Here is an 18,307-nt window from a genome sequence, read left to right as displayed (position 1 = left end):
ACTCCATCAGTTCTTGCAGCTTTTCCTGTATGTAGCTTCCTCGATTGTCTCCTTACTTGGTCTTTAGTTGTGGACAGCCCATGCTGTTATAACACTAAGTTCTTTAGAGATTCTGTAAGTGTACCCACTGAGGAAAAGCAGGAGACGCAAGTGCCACCCTATTTATAAGATTGTAATCTGTGACATCACAAAATTTAAGTTGTGGCCACTAAGGGGCACTCCAGCTCCCCAACACCGGACACACAGGCTTGGACACAAGTTCAGATAAGCACAAAGAGCTTTATTTGGTGAGAAACTCGAGCCTCACCACCACAAGTACACCCAAGTCAAGTTGGTGAGCATGCACTGGTACAGCGCGTCGCCGCACTCACTACATGACGAAACAGCTCGGGATCCCAGTTAGCAACCCCCCCAGACAGACATGCAGTCCAGTCCCACCCTCTGGGAATGACCCTCTATCTGCCACACCCAGGTGTTACGTGAGCGACCCCTTGGCCTGGCTCAGCCACTTGGGTCCCCAACAATGAGGATCTTACGAGCTGGATCACCCTTGGGGAATCGCGCCACATGGCTGCAGTGCCATAACTGACGCTTCCTCACAATGCAAGTAATGTGCCTCATTCGAGACTCCATGAGCATCTGCTCATTCGACACAAAGTCAAACCAGCGGTACCCAAGAATTTTCCGGAGAGACACAGAACCAAAGGAGTCCAGTGTTCATCTCAGGTCACTAGATAGCGTCCATGTCTCGCAACCATATAGCGACAGGAAGCACCAGGACTCTAAAGACTTGGACCATCGTCCTTTTGCATAGATATTGCGAGCACCACACACCACTTTCCAGCGACCTCATGACCCCCCCCATGCTCTCCCAATCCATCTACTGACTTCATAGGAAGAGTCACCAGACACATGAATGTCACTGCTGAGGTAAGTAAACCTCTCGATGAGCTCAACACTCTCGCCATAGACAGACACACTGCTGATGGCTGTGCCCAAGAGGTCATTGAAGGCCTGGATCTTGTATTTTATCAGGACACGCGCAAGCCCAGACACTCGAGAGCCCCGATCAGAGACTCCATTGACTCCGCGAAGATCACAGCATCATCCACAAAGTCAAGATCCGTGAACCTTTCTTCACCAATGGATGCCCCACAGCCACTGGATCCCACGATCTTGCCCAACACCCAGTCCATACAAGCATTGAACAGAGTAGAAGCAGAACAGACCCCTGACAAACCCCAGAATCGACTGGGAAAAACACAGAGGTCCTGTCTCCACTCAGCACAGCACTCACAGTACCAGTGGACAGGCCGCTCATGATATCCAGCAACCTCGACCAAGCAGAAAGCAAATCTTTGTCTTTTTTTTCTTTCTCTTTCTCTCTCAGCCTCCTCTGCTCTTCCTCACAAGCTTTGTCCGCCTCCTCTCAACTTTGGCTCCCGGAGCTGAAGCAAGCAGCTTCTTTTATGGAGCACCCGGACGTACTTCCAGTATTCCAAAGAATTGACCCAGGAGCACTTCAGGATGAGGTGGGAACCCAACAAAGTAGGGCTGCAAAGATTCCGTGGCACCCACAGAGTCCAACAGGGCTGAACCCGAAGAACTCCATGTCCCATGATGCCCTGTGGAAATCCAGGGCACCCCTGCAACCCAGGAGGGCGGCCATCTAGCTTTCTCGGGGAGGTAGTGCCCTAAAGAAGCTGCCTTTTCCTCCATCCTTCCACTTCGTGGGTGTCCCTGCCAGATAAGGATGCCGGCCGTCCCTTACAAAATGAATTGGATGCATGAGCTTGTTATGCTGAATGGCCTGTTCTCATGCCAACTGTGCTTAACGTTCTAATAGGTTCCTACCTTGAGTTTTGGATAAAGACATCGGTGAAGTACATTTTTGTCTTCTAAATGTGTGGATTTGTTGTTCTCAGCACACACAGAGTAGTAGGCGCCAAAAGCTCTCTGTGAAATTCAGAGAAATTGGCGGATATGGCACCGCACTACACTCTGAAGGAGTCTACTCAGGAAAGTGTGAGTGCCTGTCATTGAAAAGCAAGCAGCCTGCTGTGTGAAAGAGAGAAAAGTAGCGGGCTTTGTAAGTTTTAGTCGGATTACAAGCAGTAACCGCTACTCATTTTTTCACTAAAAGCACCTTTTCAGCAGGAAACAAAAGCAGGTTGCCTACTTTTTCAAGCGTCCCCGCTGCCCTGGGTGTTAAATACTAAGAATGAGGCTAGTGTACATGATTGTGTTTTAAAAACTTGAGCTAGATTATAAAGGATGACTCAACCCTACTGCTTTAATTGGATAATGAGCTGTCAACTTACCAAGACGGATTGTCAAAGTGCTGCATGGGAATGTATCATCGTATTTTTGGTTGTCGTCTGTATCTGTCTTGGCTGATGCCCTTCAGCTTGTTTGAGAGCTGAATAATAGCCTGAGCTGGAAAAACTGTAATGGGCTCTGCTAGGCATCTGCCCACCCCAGACAGGAGGGAATCCAATCTAGTATTTGGTATTTGCTTGGGCAATTTTTGCCTGTTAAGATATTTGAAAGAATTTCTTGAAAAATGAATAAATGAAATGCTTCCGCTGCTTAGATGATCCAAATACACATCACTTGTCCTGTCTTTGTGTGCATCTCCCATAAAATAAATAAATATAGAACTTAATTTTAAGTGGGGACCCGAGAGCTGTCAAGCTGCCTTTCAAGTCTTTATATATGCAAACTACAGCAGCGCTTCACATTTCAGCGACCCAGAGCTCTCCTAAGTGGCCTGCTGTGTTAACAGAGTGTAATCGAGACCTGAGTGAGTCTTCATCTTCTATCAAAAAGAGAGAGCAATTTTGCTGCTGCGTACCTTTAGCTCTCTTCATAATGGACTGAGCCAGCACACACAACATAAAAACCATCCGACGTCCAGGGCAGTATCAAATCGGAAAACATACGGCTCAATGTCTCGCTTTACTTCAGCTTTAATAATGTGACCCGTGCCTGTGCCGTGTTTCGACTTGACGGATTTGTCCATTTTTGTACCCACTTGCATTTGTTAGTAGGATTTCCTTTTATTTCAAGAGCACTTTACCCGTACACATCCATAATAGTCCTGTCTGCAGGTGGAGCTGAGGCCGTTTAAGAGATAGACAGCACTTTATTGTCATTCTGCTTCTGTACAACGAAATTTAGTTGACATATCTGCCTTTACAGCCAAGAATGGTATGTATAAAAAGTAGACGTAAGAATAGACATACAGACAAATGTGTTGGTACCCCTCCAGAAAAAGAGAAGAACCCACAACTGTCTCTGAAATAACTTGACACTGACCAAAGTAATTGGCACCCATTTATTCCGTTTTCGACAAAAATCCAACTTTGCTGTAGTTTTGATTCGACAGAATATTTCAAATAATAACAATGAAAAAGGCATGGACAAAAATGATGGGACCTTTCACCTAATATTTGGGTGCTCAAACGTTTTGAGTTTTCAGTCACTGAAAACTAGTGATTCCTGGTGGTCTCCATGACATTTCTGAACCAAACATGTCCACAGGTTTTTTGGGCCCGCTCATCCTGAGCAAACTGCCCCAGCTGGGTCAGGTTTGAAGGGGGTCTTCTCCAGCCAGCATGTTTCAGTTCTTTCCATAGATGTTCGATGGGGTTCACATCAGAAAGCCATATCAGAATAGTCCTGACATTTTGTTCTTAGCCATTCTTGGGTGCTCTCAGTTTTGTATTTTTGACTCCTTATCCTATTGGAGGGTCCACGCCCTGCGAATGACGCAGAGCTTTCTGACTCTGGGCAGGACGTTTTCCTCGAGAATGTCTTCAGATTTCATTGTTCCCTGCACAGACTCAAGGCACCCTGTGCCAGATGAAGTTTTGGTTTTCCAGATTCATAGTAAAACTGTTCACCTACAGCTATGTTGGAGCCCAGGCAGGTGAAATGACTCAGTCAGGGTCACTCATGGCGTTTGCATTGCCACATGTACAGAGTACAATGAAAATCTTACTCACCTCTTCCAGCACCATGATCAGCATTAAAATACAGAACTTCATTTTAATTAATAGAAACGCAAATCAACTGACTTGGTATAGTCCTCAGTCCTTTTTCTGTACTCCCGTTACCTGAAACCTTGGTGAAAGAAACCCTGAGAAAAACTCCAGTGTGTTTAGCAGTGGTGAGGAGTGAACTGGAAACCTTGTGACTCAGAGCCCACTTGTTGATTTATTATGCCACACTGGCTGAATCAGAGTTCTTTTCGTTGCATTGTAAGGTAATAATGTAATTGAATTTTGATTAAAGCTTCATCTGCCAAACTTCTCCAGGGAACACATAAAGTTGGTCGTTCAGTAGGTCCTGATATATATATTGCCTTTTGCATCTGTCTGTTGGTGTTTTATATTATTGAACACAATGAAGTATTTAAAAAAATCTATTATACAGTGCCTTTCATATCTATCTATCTATCTATCTATCTATCTATCTATCTATCTATCTATCTATCTATCTATCTATCTATCTATCTATCTATCTATCTATCTATCTATCTATCTATCTATCTATCTATCTATCTATCTATCTATCTATCTATCTATCTATCTATCTATCTATCTATCTATCTATCTATCTGTCACACAGCGCCTTTCATCCATCTATCTCTCTGTCAGTCTCTCCATCTGTCTGTCTATCAGGTAGTACCTTTCATGTCAAGTCTATCTGCCTACGTCAGTATGAACGCACCATTAAGGGTTGTCTCAGGCCTCTCTTGATTAAATGCCTGCTTTTGTAAGGTGTGGCAGGGTAGCTCTGAGAATTAAATACATCATTTCTACTTTGAATCTATAAAGTGTAATACATTTGGTAAAATTAATTAAATTATTAGAAATCCTGATTGGTGGTCCACAGCTATTTTCTATGTTGTTTAAAATGACTTATCTGCTTAAGCAGACTAACACCAGTCTGACTGCCCCCTCCGCCTGTCCTAATTTATAGTCCATTTGTTATTTTTAGCAGAGTCTCAGGTCTGTTTTTGGTTGTGAATTAAGGAAAGTCCATTGTAGTCAAAACAAGCCAGAGCTGATTTTCGCCTAGTTGCTTGTTGGATTTGTTTGCAGTTATAATTTAAAATGTAAACTCCACTTTTATTTTATTTAGACTCGGGGACCTGTTTCAGAGAGAAAACTCTGACTGAAGCTTTCAAACTTGCAATTTAGTAGGCTTAGTAGAAAGGCTTCGGCCCCAGGGTGCTACACTGGAATGAGTAGGTTTGGCAGATGAGCAAATGAGAGGAGTTTTTGGCATGTATTCTTCCCCTGTCTGATTTATCTCTGAATGGCGGTACCTTTCTTACGAAGACAGAGCTGAAGGTGCACTCTTTTGTTTTGGTGGGTGGGAAGTGAGTGAGGCTTACTGTACTCTTTAAGTACCCCTCTCATCTCAATGCTTTATTTTTCTCATTTCTTTGTTTGAATGCAGAAATGCAGCCCAGGGCTTCTCTCTGATTCCCGTGGACAGCATGAAGGTCACCATGAAGGAAATCCTACAGAAGACGCTGAAAAAAAGGAAGGGCTCCCAGAGAGGCTCAGGTGACACATTTTGTTCTTTATTGAAATTGCAATGTATTCGTGTCAATTGTAAATTTTTAAAGGAATACTCCACCCAAAAGTGATTCTGTTTTAATCTTTCACTTTCCTCACATAGTTTGTAGTAATGGATGATTTAAAAAAAGTCTAGTTTTTATGGAAAATGGAAGTTTTTCTTTAGTTGTCATTTAGTTTTTTTTTCCTTTATTTGTTTATCGGAAGTAATTGACAAAAGCTGGATTGAAATTGATGATTTATTAATTTTTTTAATTGTTACTTTATTAATATAACTAGCTACGGTACCGGTGAAAGACAAGTAATAGCAAATATTTTTAAATTGTTCTCTCTTGCGCTTCATGTACCTTTTAGCACCTTTCCTTGGTAATCGTGTGTATGTGGACGTCTCTTCAACAGCACTTTCTCTCTCTTGAGCTTCTAAGACTCTATCATAATTTATGTGGTGCCTTTCTTTCTCGCCTCCTATCCGGTTTTATACTTCCCGTCCTTGAAGATGACTGTCAGCGTGCCTCCCACACCTTAATGTCTCTTCACCGGGCTCCTTCTCTCAAACGTGTTCCCATAAACCCTGCCTCTCAGATTGTTTTTGAGGTTTGATACTTTCCATCTTTAAATTCGACTTCCTCCTACACCTTTACTGACTTCTCTTTGTTTATTTACTAGCCACACTCACTGTCGAAGATAAGTAATGGCTATCTTTTGACCTACATGTACTATCCACACCTTTCCTCAATACCCTTGTGTGTCTGAATCTCTCTCGACAGACGCTCCCATTCTCAAACTGGCTTAAAATCTCCTTTTGAATTTGAATGACTTTGAAAACCCCACCTTTCCCCTCTCCTACATCAGATCTTTAGAATCCCAACATTGTTAAGGGTAGATTTACTACAAGTGTATGAAACTTTTTCTTCCGTCAAAGAGCAGTGGACACATTGGAGAAATCACCATGTAGTGTGGTAGAGAGCAGCACTTTAGGAAATTGATGTCATTATGGAGAATCAGTGTGACTAGGATGGATTGGGCTACATAGCCTGTTCTCGTCACAGTTGTTTTAATGTTCTAACACATATTAGTGTTCAACCACTTTGCTTCTTGGCTTACCCTAACCCAGGATAAGATCAGAAGGAACTTGCAAATTGTTATCTCTGGTCTGATAAAAATTGTTTTAATTTATAACGACTAAGAAACATAACCAAGTAATTTTGACTTCAAGAGTATAAAATTTTCTAAAAAAAATCAATTGATTTATCACAATCTTATCATTATACTGATAACTACTGCCATCTTTTAGTGTTTTAAAATATAATGGTAGTATTAGGATTAGAGCATTGTTACTTATGCAGATGCAAAGCATAGTAATTCAGTTTTTTGACATGTTATAATTTATTTTTCCTTCTACTTTAAATAAAGGTGAAGTCATACCCCAGGATATAATTTCTACATATCTAATTCATCTTAATGAATTATGGTGATTGATTTAAAGTAATTCAGCACTCTCCCAAATGTATGTTTCTGTAGTATATAACTCACATCAATGCACTGTTTAACTGTAGCTCTGGAGGATTCCTTGTGAGATGATCATTCTGCTCACAGTAGGGCCGACAACTAATAGTTGAGAACAAATCGTTTGAGTATACATCGCCAGGGCTGTCTCAACAGCATTATAGGCCCCTGAGCAAAGCAGTGCACTGGGACCCCTACCTACACAACCACTCAGCAAGTCACAACATACATAGATTAGCATGGAGCCCCTATGCTGGTGGGGCCCCCGAACAACTGCCCAGCGTGCCCATGCACAAAGGACGGCCCTGCACATCGCATAAGGTTTTGTGTTGATAAAACATTGTAGAATCAAAACAATGCCATGGTGGCCCCCACTTGTATCCTTTTACTTTTTATTTTAGATTGTTGCAGCTCCGGCAAAATTGCAGCGTGTGTGATAATCACACCCGAGTGTGATAAGCGATTCAGAGCAAGGTGCCTCCTGCACAAATTTGCTGTAACACTTTTGCATTGAACAGGAGAGAAGACCCTCATGAGTAGAGTGACAGACCACTTGAGCTCCACCTTCAGATGTCTAAGCAAACTGCACGTTTCATATCAAGCTCTTTCTTTCCTGTGACACACCATGAATACCAAAATAAAACCAAGCACTCGATTCTAAGTCTTACCAGTAGCGCTGAGCTTAGTGGTGCCAGAAGCAATATATTTTTTATCAATAAAATTAATAAAATACAATGCTCCTCCATTCCCATGAATGGTACAAAAGCAGATACATATTGGTCCTCTGTGTGTGTCAATGACATAAATCATATTGAAAAATATTACAACAATATCCTGTATCGATTGTTTCCCTCTCTTCAAAAGGACACCTAGAAACATTTTTGAAAAGTTGCTGTTCTGATCAGTGGTTTTAAATATTTGTCAATTTCCCTGAATTCTTTTCTTTTCTTTTTTTAAGCAGTGCATTTTGGGGAGTTTAACATCTGTTTTTACTTTCATGATGAACTAAAGAAGTTGTAAATATTTATGTTGTGCCCTCTTTGTTTTGTTATGGGTGCCACCATTTTATAGCAAAAGCATTGGGTGATTCTTAGGCAATCGTTTCTGAAATTCCCTGGAATGTATTATGTCTTCAAAGCAGTGCGATAAAAGGTCATCCCACCTGACAAATAACCCCTGTTTAGTGATCAAGCTTGTCCATCCTATTCATCTAGATCAGCGGTAGGCAGCGTTAGTCCTGGAGGGCTGCAGTGGCAGTAGGTTTTTGTTCCAACCCGGTTTCTTAATGAGAAGTCAATGATAGATGATGAAGCACTTACTACTCAAGTGACATTTTGATGCTTCATTTTAGTGGTCTCGCTTGTTCAGGTTGCCCACCCTTAATTGCTTATTTCAGTCTTAAAATAGCTGCATTCACTAATTTTATTGGTTCCTTATTAGCAATAAGATGAAAATAAGAGCCAGCAGTTTTCAATCTAACTTATTTCCATTTACACCTGTATGGATTCATCGTACACTATTTGGTTTAATAAAGCATATAAGAGAAAAATGTGACAGGCTGAAAATGATCCGTTTTAGGTTTCAAATCATTTGATGATATCCATGGAATGGAAAAAAATCCACTGCATCCACTAAATAATGTCATCTCCAGACAGAAGAGCAGCTTCAGCGACAGACTGCTGTCACTGTCCTGCTCCACAGACAGATTGAGGAGATCGTTCCTCCCCCAAACTATGCGACTCTTTAATTCCACCAGGGGGGGTAAACGTTAATATTTAACATTATACATAGTTATTGTCTGTTTTTTTTCACCTGTATTATTATCATTCTTTAATTTAATATTATTTATTGTATCAGTATGCTGCTGCTGAAGAATGTGAATTTCCCATTGGGATTAATAAAGTATCTATCTATCTATCTATCTATCTATCTATCTATCTATCTATCTATCTATCTATCTATCTATCTATCTATCTATCTATCTATCTATCTATCGATCGATCGATCGATCGATATAAGAACCTAACATTGCAGACTAATAAGCCATAAAAGCTCTGAGATTGGCAAGGATTGGTTTCTAATTAAGTAATTGGGTTGGAAAGGAAACCTGCAGCCACTGCGGCCCTCCAGGACTGATGCTGCCCACCCTTTATCAAGATTCTCCAAAATATCATCAAGCTGAAATCTGCACGGCCCAAAAGTCCTACTCTCCACTAACACTGCTAGGTAATTTATTTCATTTGTCCAGATTTCTTTCCAAGAAAAACTTTGACACTTGTGTGACATCTGCCCTAAACACGTTTCCAGTCGTGTCCCCCTTTTCTTCATGAAGAGTTTATTTTAAAGGGACAACTGGGATCCACTGTACTGATTCCATTCAATCATGTTCCCCTCTTAATCTCAGTTTGCTTAAACTGATGAAAGTTCAACTCCTCCAGTCCCTCCTCGTAGCTCCATACCTTATTCCCAGAATCGGCTTAGTCACTCTCCTCTGAACTTTGTTTGGCACTGCTACATCTTCTTTGTTTTGTTAGTCTTTAGTTCAAGTAGGCCCTAGACTCTGATCAGATCAACTCAGATCTTTGGTTTGCCCTCTGCTTTTGGTATCCAGTATTGACTTCTGTCTTCCCTTTTGACTCTGATTTTTGGTGCATTCTACATCTCCCAGTCTATTTCACTGTACATTAATATGGAGATTGAGTTCTCTTATCACTTGTGTTTTGATGAGTTACAAATGACATCTCATTCACTTCCTCAGTGCTGAGTTCATTTCACCACATTGCTTTTATTGACCATGACATGAACTTTCTGTGCAGAGTCAATTTTTGCTGTGCTGGCCCTTCTTTCTTTTTCAAGACCTCTGCAATTCACACTGGCAGGCTGTCAATCAACTTCTGGTCCCAATCCTGACTAACGGCAGCCCATTCTTGCAGAATCAGAATTGGTGGGTTTTTGTTTGTCCACCTGCCTCTTGACCACAAGATGTCAATGGGATTAAAGGTCTGGGGAGTTTCCTGACAATGGACCCAAAATTTTGATGTATTGTTCCCCGAGCCACTTAGTTCTCACTTTTGCCTTATGGCCCGGTGCTCTTTTATGCTGGAAAAGGCATTGTCGGTCACCAAACTGTTGGGAGAAGTTGCTCCCTGAGGTTGTTTTGGTACCTTTCTTTATTCATTTCCATAAAACTTCATGTCATTGTCAATAAAAGCCTTTGAAACATCTGAAACACTTGTAATTCTACTTCAGTGTACCATAGAAACATCTGACAAAAAGATCTAAAAACACTGAAGCAGCAAACTTTGTGAAAACCAACACTTGGGTCATTCTCAAAACTTTTGGCCACAACTGTAGAAGCTGCTGATCAAAATGGAGACTTGCATGTCGTATTTTGTATGTCGAGTTCATTTCAAATTATACCCTCATGTCAATCACTCGTTATTTTATAAAGCACCTTCTCAGAAATCACAATCAATAGTGGATTTACAAAAGGGAGAGACCATACAAAAAAAAGACCTCCAAAGGTCTTGCAAAAAAAGACTCTTTCATCTCAGGGTTTAATAAAGTGTCTTCTTCTTCTTTCGGCTACTCCCCTTAGGGGTTGCCACAGCGGATCATCTTCTTCCATATCTTCCTGTCCTCATCATCTTGCTCTGTTACACCCATCACCTGCATGTCCTCTCTCACTACATCCATACATCTTCTCTTAGGCCTTCCTTTTTTCCTCTTCCCTGGCAGCTCTATCCTTAGCACCCTTCTCTCATTATACCCCTCATCTCTTCTCTGCACATGTCCAAACCAATGCAATCTCTCCTCTCTGACTTTGTCTCCCAACTGTCCAACTTGAGCGGACCCTCTAATGTCCTCATTTCTAATCCTGTTCATCCTCGTCACACCCAATGCAAATCTTAGCATCTTTAACTCTGCCAGCTCTGTCTCCCTGCTTTCTGGTCAGTGCCACTGTCTCCAGCCCATATAACAAAGCTGGTCTCACTACCGTCCTGTAGACCTTCCCTTTCACTCTTGCTAATACGCGTCTGTCACAAATTACTCCTGACACTCTTCTCCACCCATTCCACCCTACCTGCACTCTCTTCTTCACTTCTCTTCCTCAGTCCCCATTACTCTGTACTGTTGATCCCAAGTATTTAAACTCATCCACCTTCACCAACTCTACTCCCTGCATCTTCACCATTCCACTGACCTCCCTCTCATTTACACACATGTATTCTGTCTTGTTCCTACTGACCTTCATTCCTCTCCTCTCTAGGGCATATCTCTACCTCTCCAGGGTCTCCTCAACCTGCTCCCTACTATTGATAAAGTGTATCAAATCAAAATAAAAAAAGATAATACATGGTAAAGGACAGGAAATATTGGAATCTGCAAAGCATTAATGTGTAAATAGAAATCACTCCAGTGTAGAGGCTTATTGACAGCACAGCAGTTATGATCAGCACAGTAGAGTGACATGTAATTAAAGTCCATGGAGAACAAGAAGATCTGAAGTGGGAGAGGGGAAAGGTGGGGTTTTCAGAGTCCTTCAAATGTAAAAAGAACTTTTAAGCCAGTCAGAGGAGCAGTGCCCATCATCACGTAAGAATCTGACTGACGTTTGATGAAGTAGGAAAGACCCACAGGGGCAGACTTGGAGGAATTTGGCCCTCTTCCAGCAGCCATTGTTCTCCCCTGTGCTATGGCAATGTGCTCCAGATGTGCCAGTGGCACATTTTAGATTTTGCCAGCTGACTGCACCGTTTGATAACCCACTCTCTGGATGCCCATCGCTGGCCACAGAGAGAGAATTAAATGATGATGTTCTTCCCACAAGTTGGGAATGGAAGCAGCACACATAAATCTTGATTTCATCTCAGCATGCAAAGTCTTTATCCATCATCAGTCATAATGAACAAGTCGTTAGCCGCAATGAACACCACCCTGGGTTCCTTCTCACCAGTGCATGGCTTTTGTTAACTTTTTAATTCTTAGGTTTTTCAGTGCTCTGTAGGAAGGGGGTGTGTGTCCCCCTCTCAGTCATTTTTTGTGTCAGTCTCCTTGTGTATACTGCAAATGTTCTGCATGCAATCCATGATGCAGATTCACTGGGCGGCAGGTAACTGTGGCACAACCTCTCGGTTCTTCTGAGCTGCAGTTCTTGAAGTTCAGGGCCAGTTTAATTTTTCTCTCCTTTTAATCTTTCTCAATTAACAGATGTATAGACATTTCATTCTCCAATTGAACTTTTTGCATTAAAACTCTCCACTGAATTTTGATCAGATGACTGCAGATTTAGCCAGTTTATGTCAGTTTGCTTAAATCTCATACAGTAAAATCTTGGTCTGCGAGTGTTTTGCAAGACGAGCTAAAATTTTAAATAAATGAGCGAGGCCTTGCAATACGAGTAGTACGTACAGTCGACCCTTGATATACGACCGGCCTGACATGCGAACAACTTGATTTTCGACCAAAATTTTTATTTTGATTTACGACCAACATCTTGCGTTACGACCTGAATGCGGTCACGTGTATCCGCTTGCGCGATTGTAAACAAACAGTCGAGAACGTTCGTAAGCGTCAGTCGGAGCCCAGATACATGTGGTTTGTGGATGTAATTTCAGTCAGTGCAGTGATTTATATAATTTATTTCGATAATTGCTAAGGAAGGAAGAGAAGGTAACGAAGGTAAAGAAAGTGATCACAATCAAAATGAAGAAGGAAATTGTGCGGAAATATGAGAGTGGTGTTCGTGCGACCGATCTCGCTAATATGTACAGCATGTCGAAATCCACCATCTTGACAATTTTACAAAGAAAAGATTTGTATAAGGAGGCTCCTTCCAAACAATAACCACCTTCCATTTCATTCTTCTCCTCCTCCCTTCCTGCAGCCCAAAGATGTCAAATTAAATGTGAGTACAGTATGAAATTGTTGTTTCTGGTAAGCTAGGCATTTCTTATAACTTTTTGGTTAGTACATTAGAAAAAGTATTGGTGTTTTGGTAAATTATGCACATTATACAACCCTTTTTTATTATGAAAAGGTTAAGTGTTGCTGTGGGAGGTTCGGAATGCATTATGGGTATTTCCATTTTTTCTTATGGGGAAAAATAGTCTTGACTTACAACCAACTTGAGTTACAACCAGCCCTTGCGAACGAATTGAGTTCGTTAGTCAAGGGTCCACTGTATACGCCTTGTCTGCCAAGCGTCACGTGATCACAACTGAGCTGATGGTTCTTCTCTCTCTTTCTGCAGGATTGTGGGTAATCGTCTCCCATTCTCGGTCTCAGTCAGCGTGCCTCACTCATATAGTCAACATCCGTACGAGCGTATACTGTTTACTATAGCATTGTGACCAAGTGTGTGTTGCAACGTGTGAGTCCCTGTCTTGCACCCCAAAACACAAGGCTGAGTCTCAGTACTTTAGCGACACCAGCTTTATTCAGCTTGAAACAGGAACAGTGCAGTTATTTTATTGTAGCGGGCGGGATCTGCCGCCCTCCTATACACAAGACACAGCAGTCAGGCAGGGTCATGGCCAGTATAGTGGTCAAGTAATACTGTGCCCTGTGTTTATTATGTTCCTTGTATCACCAAACGAAGGCAGGCGCTTATAGCATGTCCGCTGTCTTTTTAGATTCGCTTTTACGGCGAACTGCTCCAGCGCTGGGAGCCTGCGGTTACTTCGGGACACTCTTCTGCATGGAATCCCAAAAGAGTTTAGAAGCCTTGCAGACTCTTCAGGCAAAAGCAACTGTCATTGGACAGGTTTCCTTGTTAAAGTTGCAAAAAAGAAGATTCCAGTGAGCCAACAGATAGCAGGGATTCCGTTAGTTAGAATGAAAGTCATCCTACACAATAACCCTCTTCCTCCTCCTCTCTCTCATCTCCCTCACACCGGCCATGATTCATTTCAAAGGTAAAGCATAGGTTAATTTGTTTTCTGTATTTTTACTTTGTATTTTGTATAAATCATTTTTATATGAATAGTGTTGAGTTGTGGAACAAATCATCTGAGTTTCCATTATGTCTTATGGGGAAATTTGCTTTGATATACGAGTGCTTTGGATTACAAGCACGAATCCAGAACGAATTACACTCACAATCCAAGGTTCCACTGTATATAGTTATGACAAGATAGTGATGACAGAAATTGATAACTAAAGCCCATGTTAAACATTCACTGATAAAACACTAACATTTACTAAGTGAACAAAAGATGGAGTACACATACTGTGGGGGAAATAATTATTTGATCCCTGGATGGATGGATGGATGGATGGATGGATGGATGGATGGATGGATGGATGGATGGATGGATGGATGGATAGATAGATAGATAGATACATACTTTATTAATCCCAATGGGAAATTCACATACTCCAGCAGCAGCATATTGATAAACACAATATTAAATTAAAGAGTGATAACAATGCAGGTATACAGACAGACAATAACTTTGTATAATGTTAACGTTTACCCCCCGGGTGTATTGAAGAGCCACATAGTGTGGGGGAGGAACGATCTCCTCAGTCTGTCAGTGGAGCAGGACGGTGACAGCAGTCTGTCGCTGAAGCTGCTCCTCTGTCTGGAGATGATCCTGTTCAGTAGATGCAGTGGATTCTCCATGATTGACAGGAGTCTGCTCAGCGCCCGTCGCTCTGCCACAGATGTCAAACTGTCCAGCTCCATGCCTACAATAGAGCCTGCCTTCCTCACCAGTTTGTTCAGGCGTGAGGTGTCCCTCTTCTTTATGCTGCCTCCCCAGCACACCACCGCATAGAAGAGGGCGCTCGCCACAACCGTCTGATAGAACATCTGCAGCATCTTATTGCATATGTTGAAGGATGCCAGCCTTCTAAGGATGTATAGTCGGCTCTCTTGCACAGAGCATCAGTATTGGCAGTCCAGTCCAGTTTATCATCCAGCTGCACTCCCAGGTATTAATAGGTATGTGTTTTATATATATATAATATATATATATATATATATATATATATATATATAAGTTTGTAGCAGTCAGGGGCCGCTAAGATTCACACCGTCAAAGGTGATGGTGATTTATTTATTTTAATAGAGGAGATCCCAGGAACGTCCCCAGCCTTGGATCGACCCACACACACTCGCAACAGAGACCAATAAAGCACACTGGGAAAGGCAAACAATTAAGAATATAATGAAATAAAATTAACTGAATGAAAACAATAAAACCACCCCTGACCTTTTGGCGATAATACATTTAACATATAGATAGATAGATAGATAGATAGATAGATAGATAGATAGATAGATAGATAGATAGATCTTTATTGTCATTGTTACTTTTACAAAGGAACAACAAAATTGAAGGGGCAATCAACTCAGTGTGAGGAATAAGAGTTAAAAAGACAAAAACACAAGAAGAGAGAAAATAATAACAAACCGAATAGTAATAAATATACAAATTGCACTTGTTGACTTAAGGTCTATATTGCACATTGGAAGAATAATATGGAGCAGTTTTATTCTGAGTTCAGGGCAATGATTGCTTTCGGATAAAAGCTGTTTTTAAGGCGGTTTGTCCTAGTTTTCATAGCTCTGTATATACACGAACACCACACCGCAAAGTCCACGAAAACCAAACCGGATGAAAATGAGAGGTGACGAAATTAAGTCCAGCGATCTGTAAGTTAAAAGGGTGAAGGAAAACACAGTCCTGCCGGTAGATGCTGAAAGGATGAAGTCGGACGGATTGTTCAGGAGCGCTCCTTTTCTTCTGGGAAAGCTAATGAAATGCAAACGCAATCCTCAGAACACAGGTAGACAGACGAACCAGACCCCAACAAACGAATACAGTCCAGGACACAATGATGAAATATGGTTCAGTTAAACAGCAGGCAGAACGACAGAGAAATGCAACACACCACGTACCACAACAAAACAATTTTTTTTCTTCTTTTGCCCTCTGCCCTCCTTTTAACCTCCTTTGACCACCTTTGACCCCAGCAGCCCCTGAAAGGACTGCTGGGAGATGCAGTTCTTATTTAGTAGCACTGCTACAAGTTTGCTCACTCACAAAGAAATGAGCAGTCTGTAATTGTCATGGTAGTTTAATTTTAATGGAGAGAGACAAAATATCAACCAAAAATCCAGAGAAAACACATTACATAAAAGTTATTTCACTCAATGAAATACAAATCAATTTATAAGTATTTGATCCTCTACAACCCAGCCAGAATTCTGACTCTGTGCCTGTGTGGCCCGTCTTAAGTTTGCCAGCGAACCCCTGGGCCTGTACGTGTGCCTTCTTGAGCAGGGGAGACCTTGCGGGCACTGAGGGTCACCAGCTTGCGTGATCACAGGCACCTCACAGCCCAACAGCTTAAAGGAGACTTTGTGCTGCAAGTTTGACAGGGCGAGTGGCAGTAAGAAAGCCATTCCTTTAAGGACAAAATAGGGCCTTGAAATAGCGGCTGTGGACAACTGCAGACTGGAAGAAAGACTTACGGACTGAGCTATCAAACTTTGATATTTTGGTTTCTGTGACACCAATTGTCAAACATGGAGGAGGAAGTGTGGAGGTCTGGGGTTCTTGAAGGCGCAGAGTAGGTGACCTGCACAAAGTGACTGGCACTCTGAATCAAAAGGGTTACCACAGTTGGCCTGTTATATTAGCAAAAGGTTCAGGCTACTTTGATGAATCACAAATTGGAATACAGTTTTGTACATTTAATGATTCCTTGATTTTTTTTTTTTTTTTTGCCATTATTTATTTGTTCTATGCCTTGATTTCATGAAACATTAAGACATTAAACTCTGCATTTCTATAAATACTAAAAAACTGAAGTGTCCTGAAATTTTTGACTTCTGATTTGAAAAGATGGGATTTCTGCGTCCACACAGACCAGCAAACATCAGATTTGTGTCACATTAAGGCAAAAAAATCAGATTTGAGTCACTTCAGCCTGGTAATGTGAACGCTGCCTCGGGCCGAAAGAAGCCTTTGTCAAGGTGTTGGTACGTAACGGTATTTGAGTAATAGATGCATTTTTGCAGCACCCAAACTAAAGTGTTACCATAAGGTGAAGAGAAGCCTGCAGAAGCTTTGCGCGCACATCAGGCTTACTTGTTGATGTGTGCATTCGGTTTTCAGGACTGAAGTGATTGGCCACATCTGGAGTGACTTTGTGGTCAGCAATTGTCAGCGAGAAGGAAGAATAACAGAAGACAAATGGAGGGCACACTTGTTTTTATGGCTTATAAATTTATCAAACTCATTTCCTCCACCGCCCACCTGAAAGGGCTCGTGATAGGACAGACAAACAAACCAATAATCAACACAGTTAATAAATAATCAATCACTTGTTTGTTTTTTTTGTTTTTTTTCTCCCATGGTTTTGTATGTCTGACCGGAGTTCCCCACAAAAAAATTAATTTTAGGAAGTCGGGTTGCTTCTCATTTTGTGTACTTCCAATCTAATGCAGGTAACTTAATGCTGAAGAGGAGGGGTTGGCATATGCCCACTCCAATAACCGCAGTCACCGCGCGGGATATATGACTTTGTCCCCGACTTGCTTTGTAGATGGGTCTGCTGGATTATTGGTTAGAAATATAAATGGATGCTGTGGATTATGTCAGCCTCATAAACAAAAGCACTCACGCAGAGGCTGGCAGCAGGGGGCTAATGCAGGCTGCCTGTGGCGTCCAATTTACTCAGGCAGACGGTGGAGGGGGTGAGTGACCCAATCGACCAACCAACCTGTGCTGAGGAGGATCTGCCTTCCAGGAAGAAAGAAAACCATAAGAAGCCGTGGACAGATGTTAGCATGCATGCAGTCAAGACGGATCAATCAGGCAGCAGGAACATATGGGAGTGGACGGCAGCCTGTCTTCAATACCCAGAGAAGGACTTGGATACCAGTGGAAGTTGAGCAGGTGCTGGACCTGTCTTTCAAAGGTCACGTAGTCTGTTTCTGGGCAGCGGCCCACTGCTCTTTTTTTTTGTGCTTGTTCTCAGTACTGCCTAGCTACATTTTGGGGCAATCACATTTTTGTCTGAGAAGTCGTATTCAATGCAGGGCTGATAACTTTTCACTTTGCTTCCTAGCCAGAGAACCTTTACCTTAACGTGCTGGGGCAGAAATACAGTAATCCCTCGCTATATCGCACTTCGCCTTTCGCGGCTTCACTCTATCGCGGATTTTATATGTAAGCATATTTAAATATATATCG

At 41.8% G+C, this 18,307-nt stretch overlaps 1 protein-coding gene across 1 annotated transcript in view; it reads left to right on the top strand.

Moving 5' to 3' along the window:
- mapkap1 (MAPK associated protein 1) overlaps positions 1-18,307 on the top strand; it is a 438,131-nt gene that overhangs the window by 222,821 nt on the left and 197,003 nt on the right. The window contains exon 7 of the mRNA XM_051932333.1: positions 5,470-5,579. Coding sequence (XP_051788293.1) covers positions 5,470-5,579 — 110 coding nt within the window. The remainder of the gene's footprint in view (positions 1-5,469; positions 5,580-18,307) is intronic.

The sequence above is a fragment of the Erpetoichthys calabaricus genome, chromosome 9, assembly GCF_900747795.2.
Source record: "Erpetoichthys calabaricus chromosome 9, fErpCal1.3, whole genome shotgun sequence".
NCBI classification, from domain to species: Eukaryota; Metazoa; Chordata; class Cladistia; order Polypteriformes; family Polypteridae; genus Erpetoichthys; species Erpetoichthys calabaricus.
Note: the sequence above shows the minus strand (reverse complement) of the source record. Positions and strands in the feature narration are given on the sequence as shown.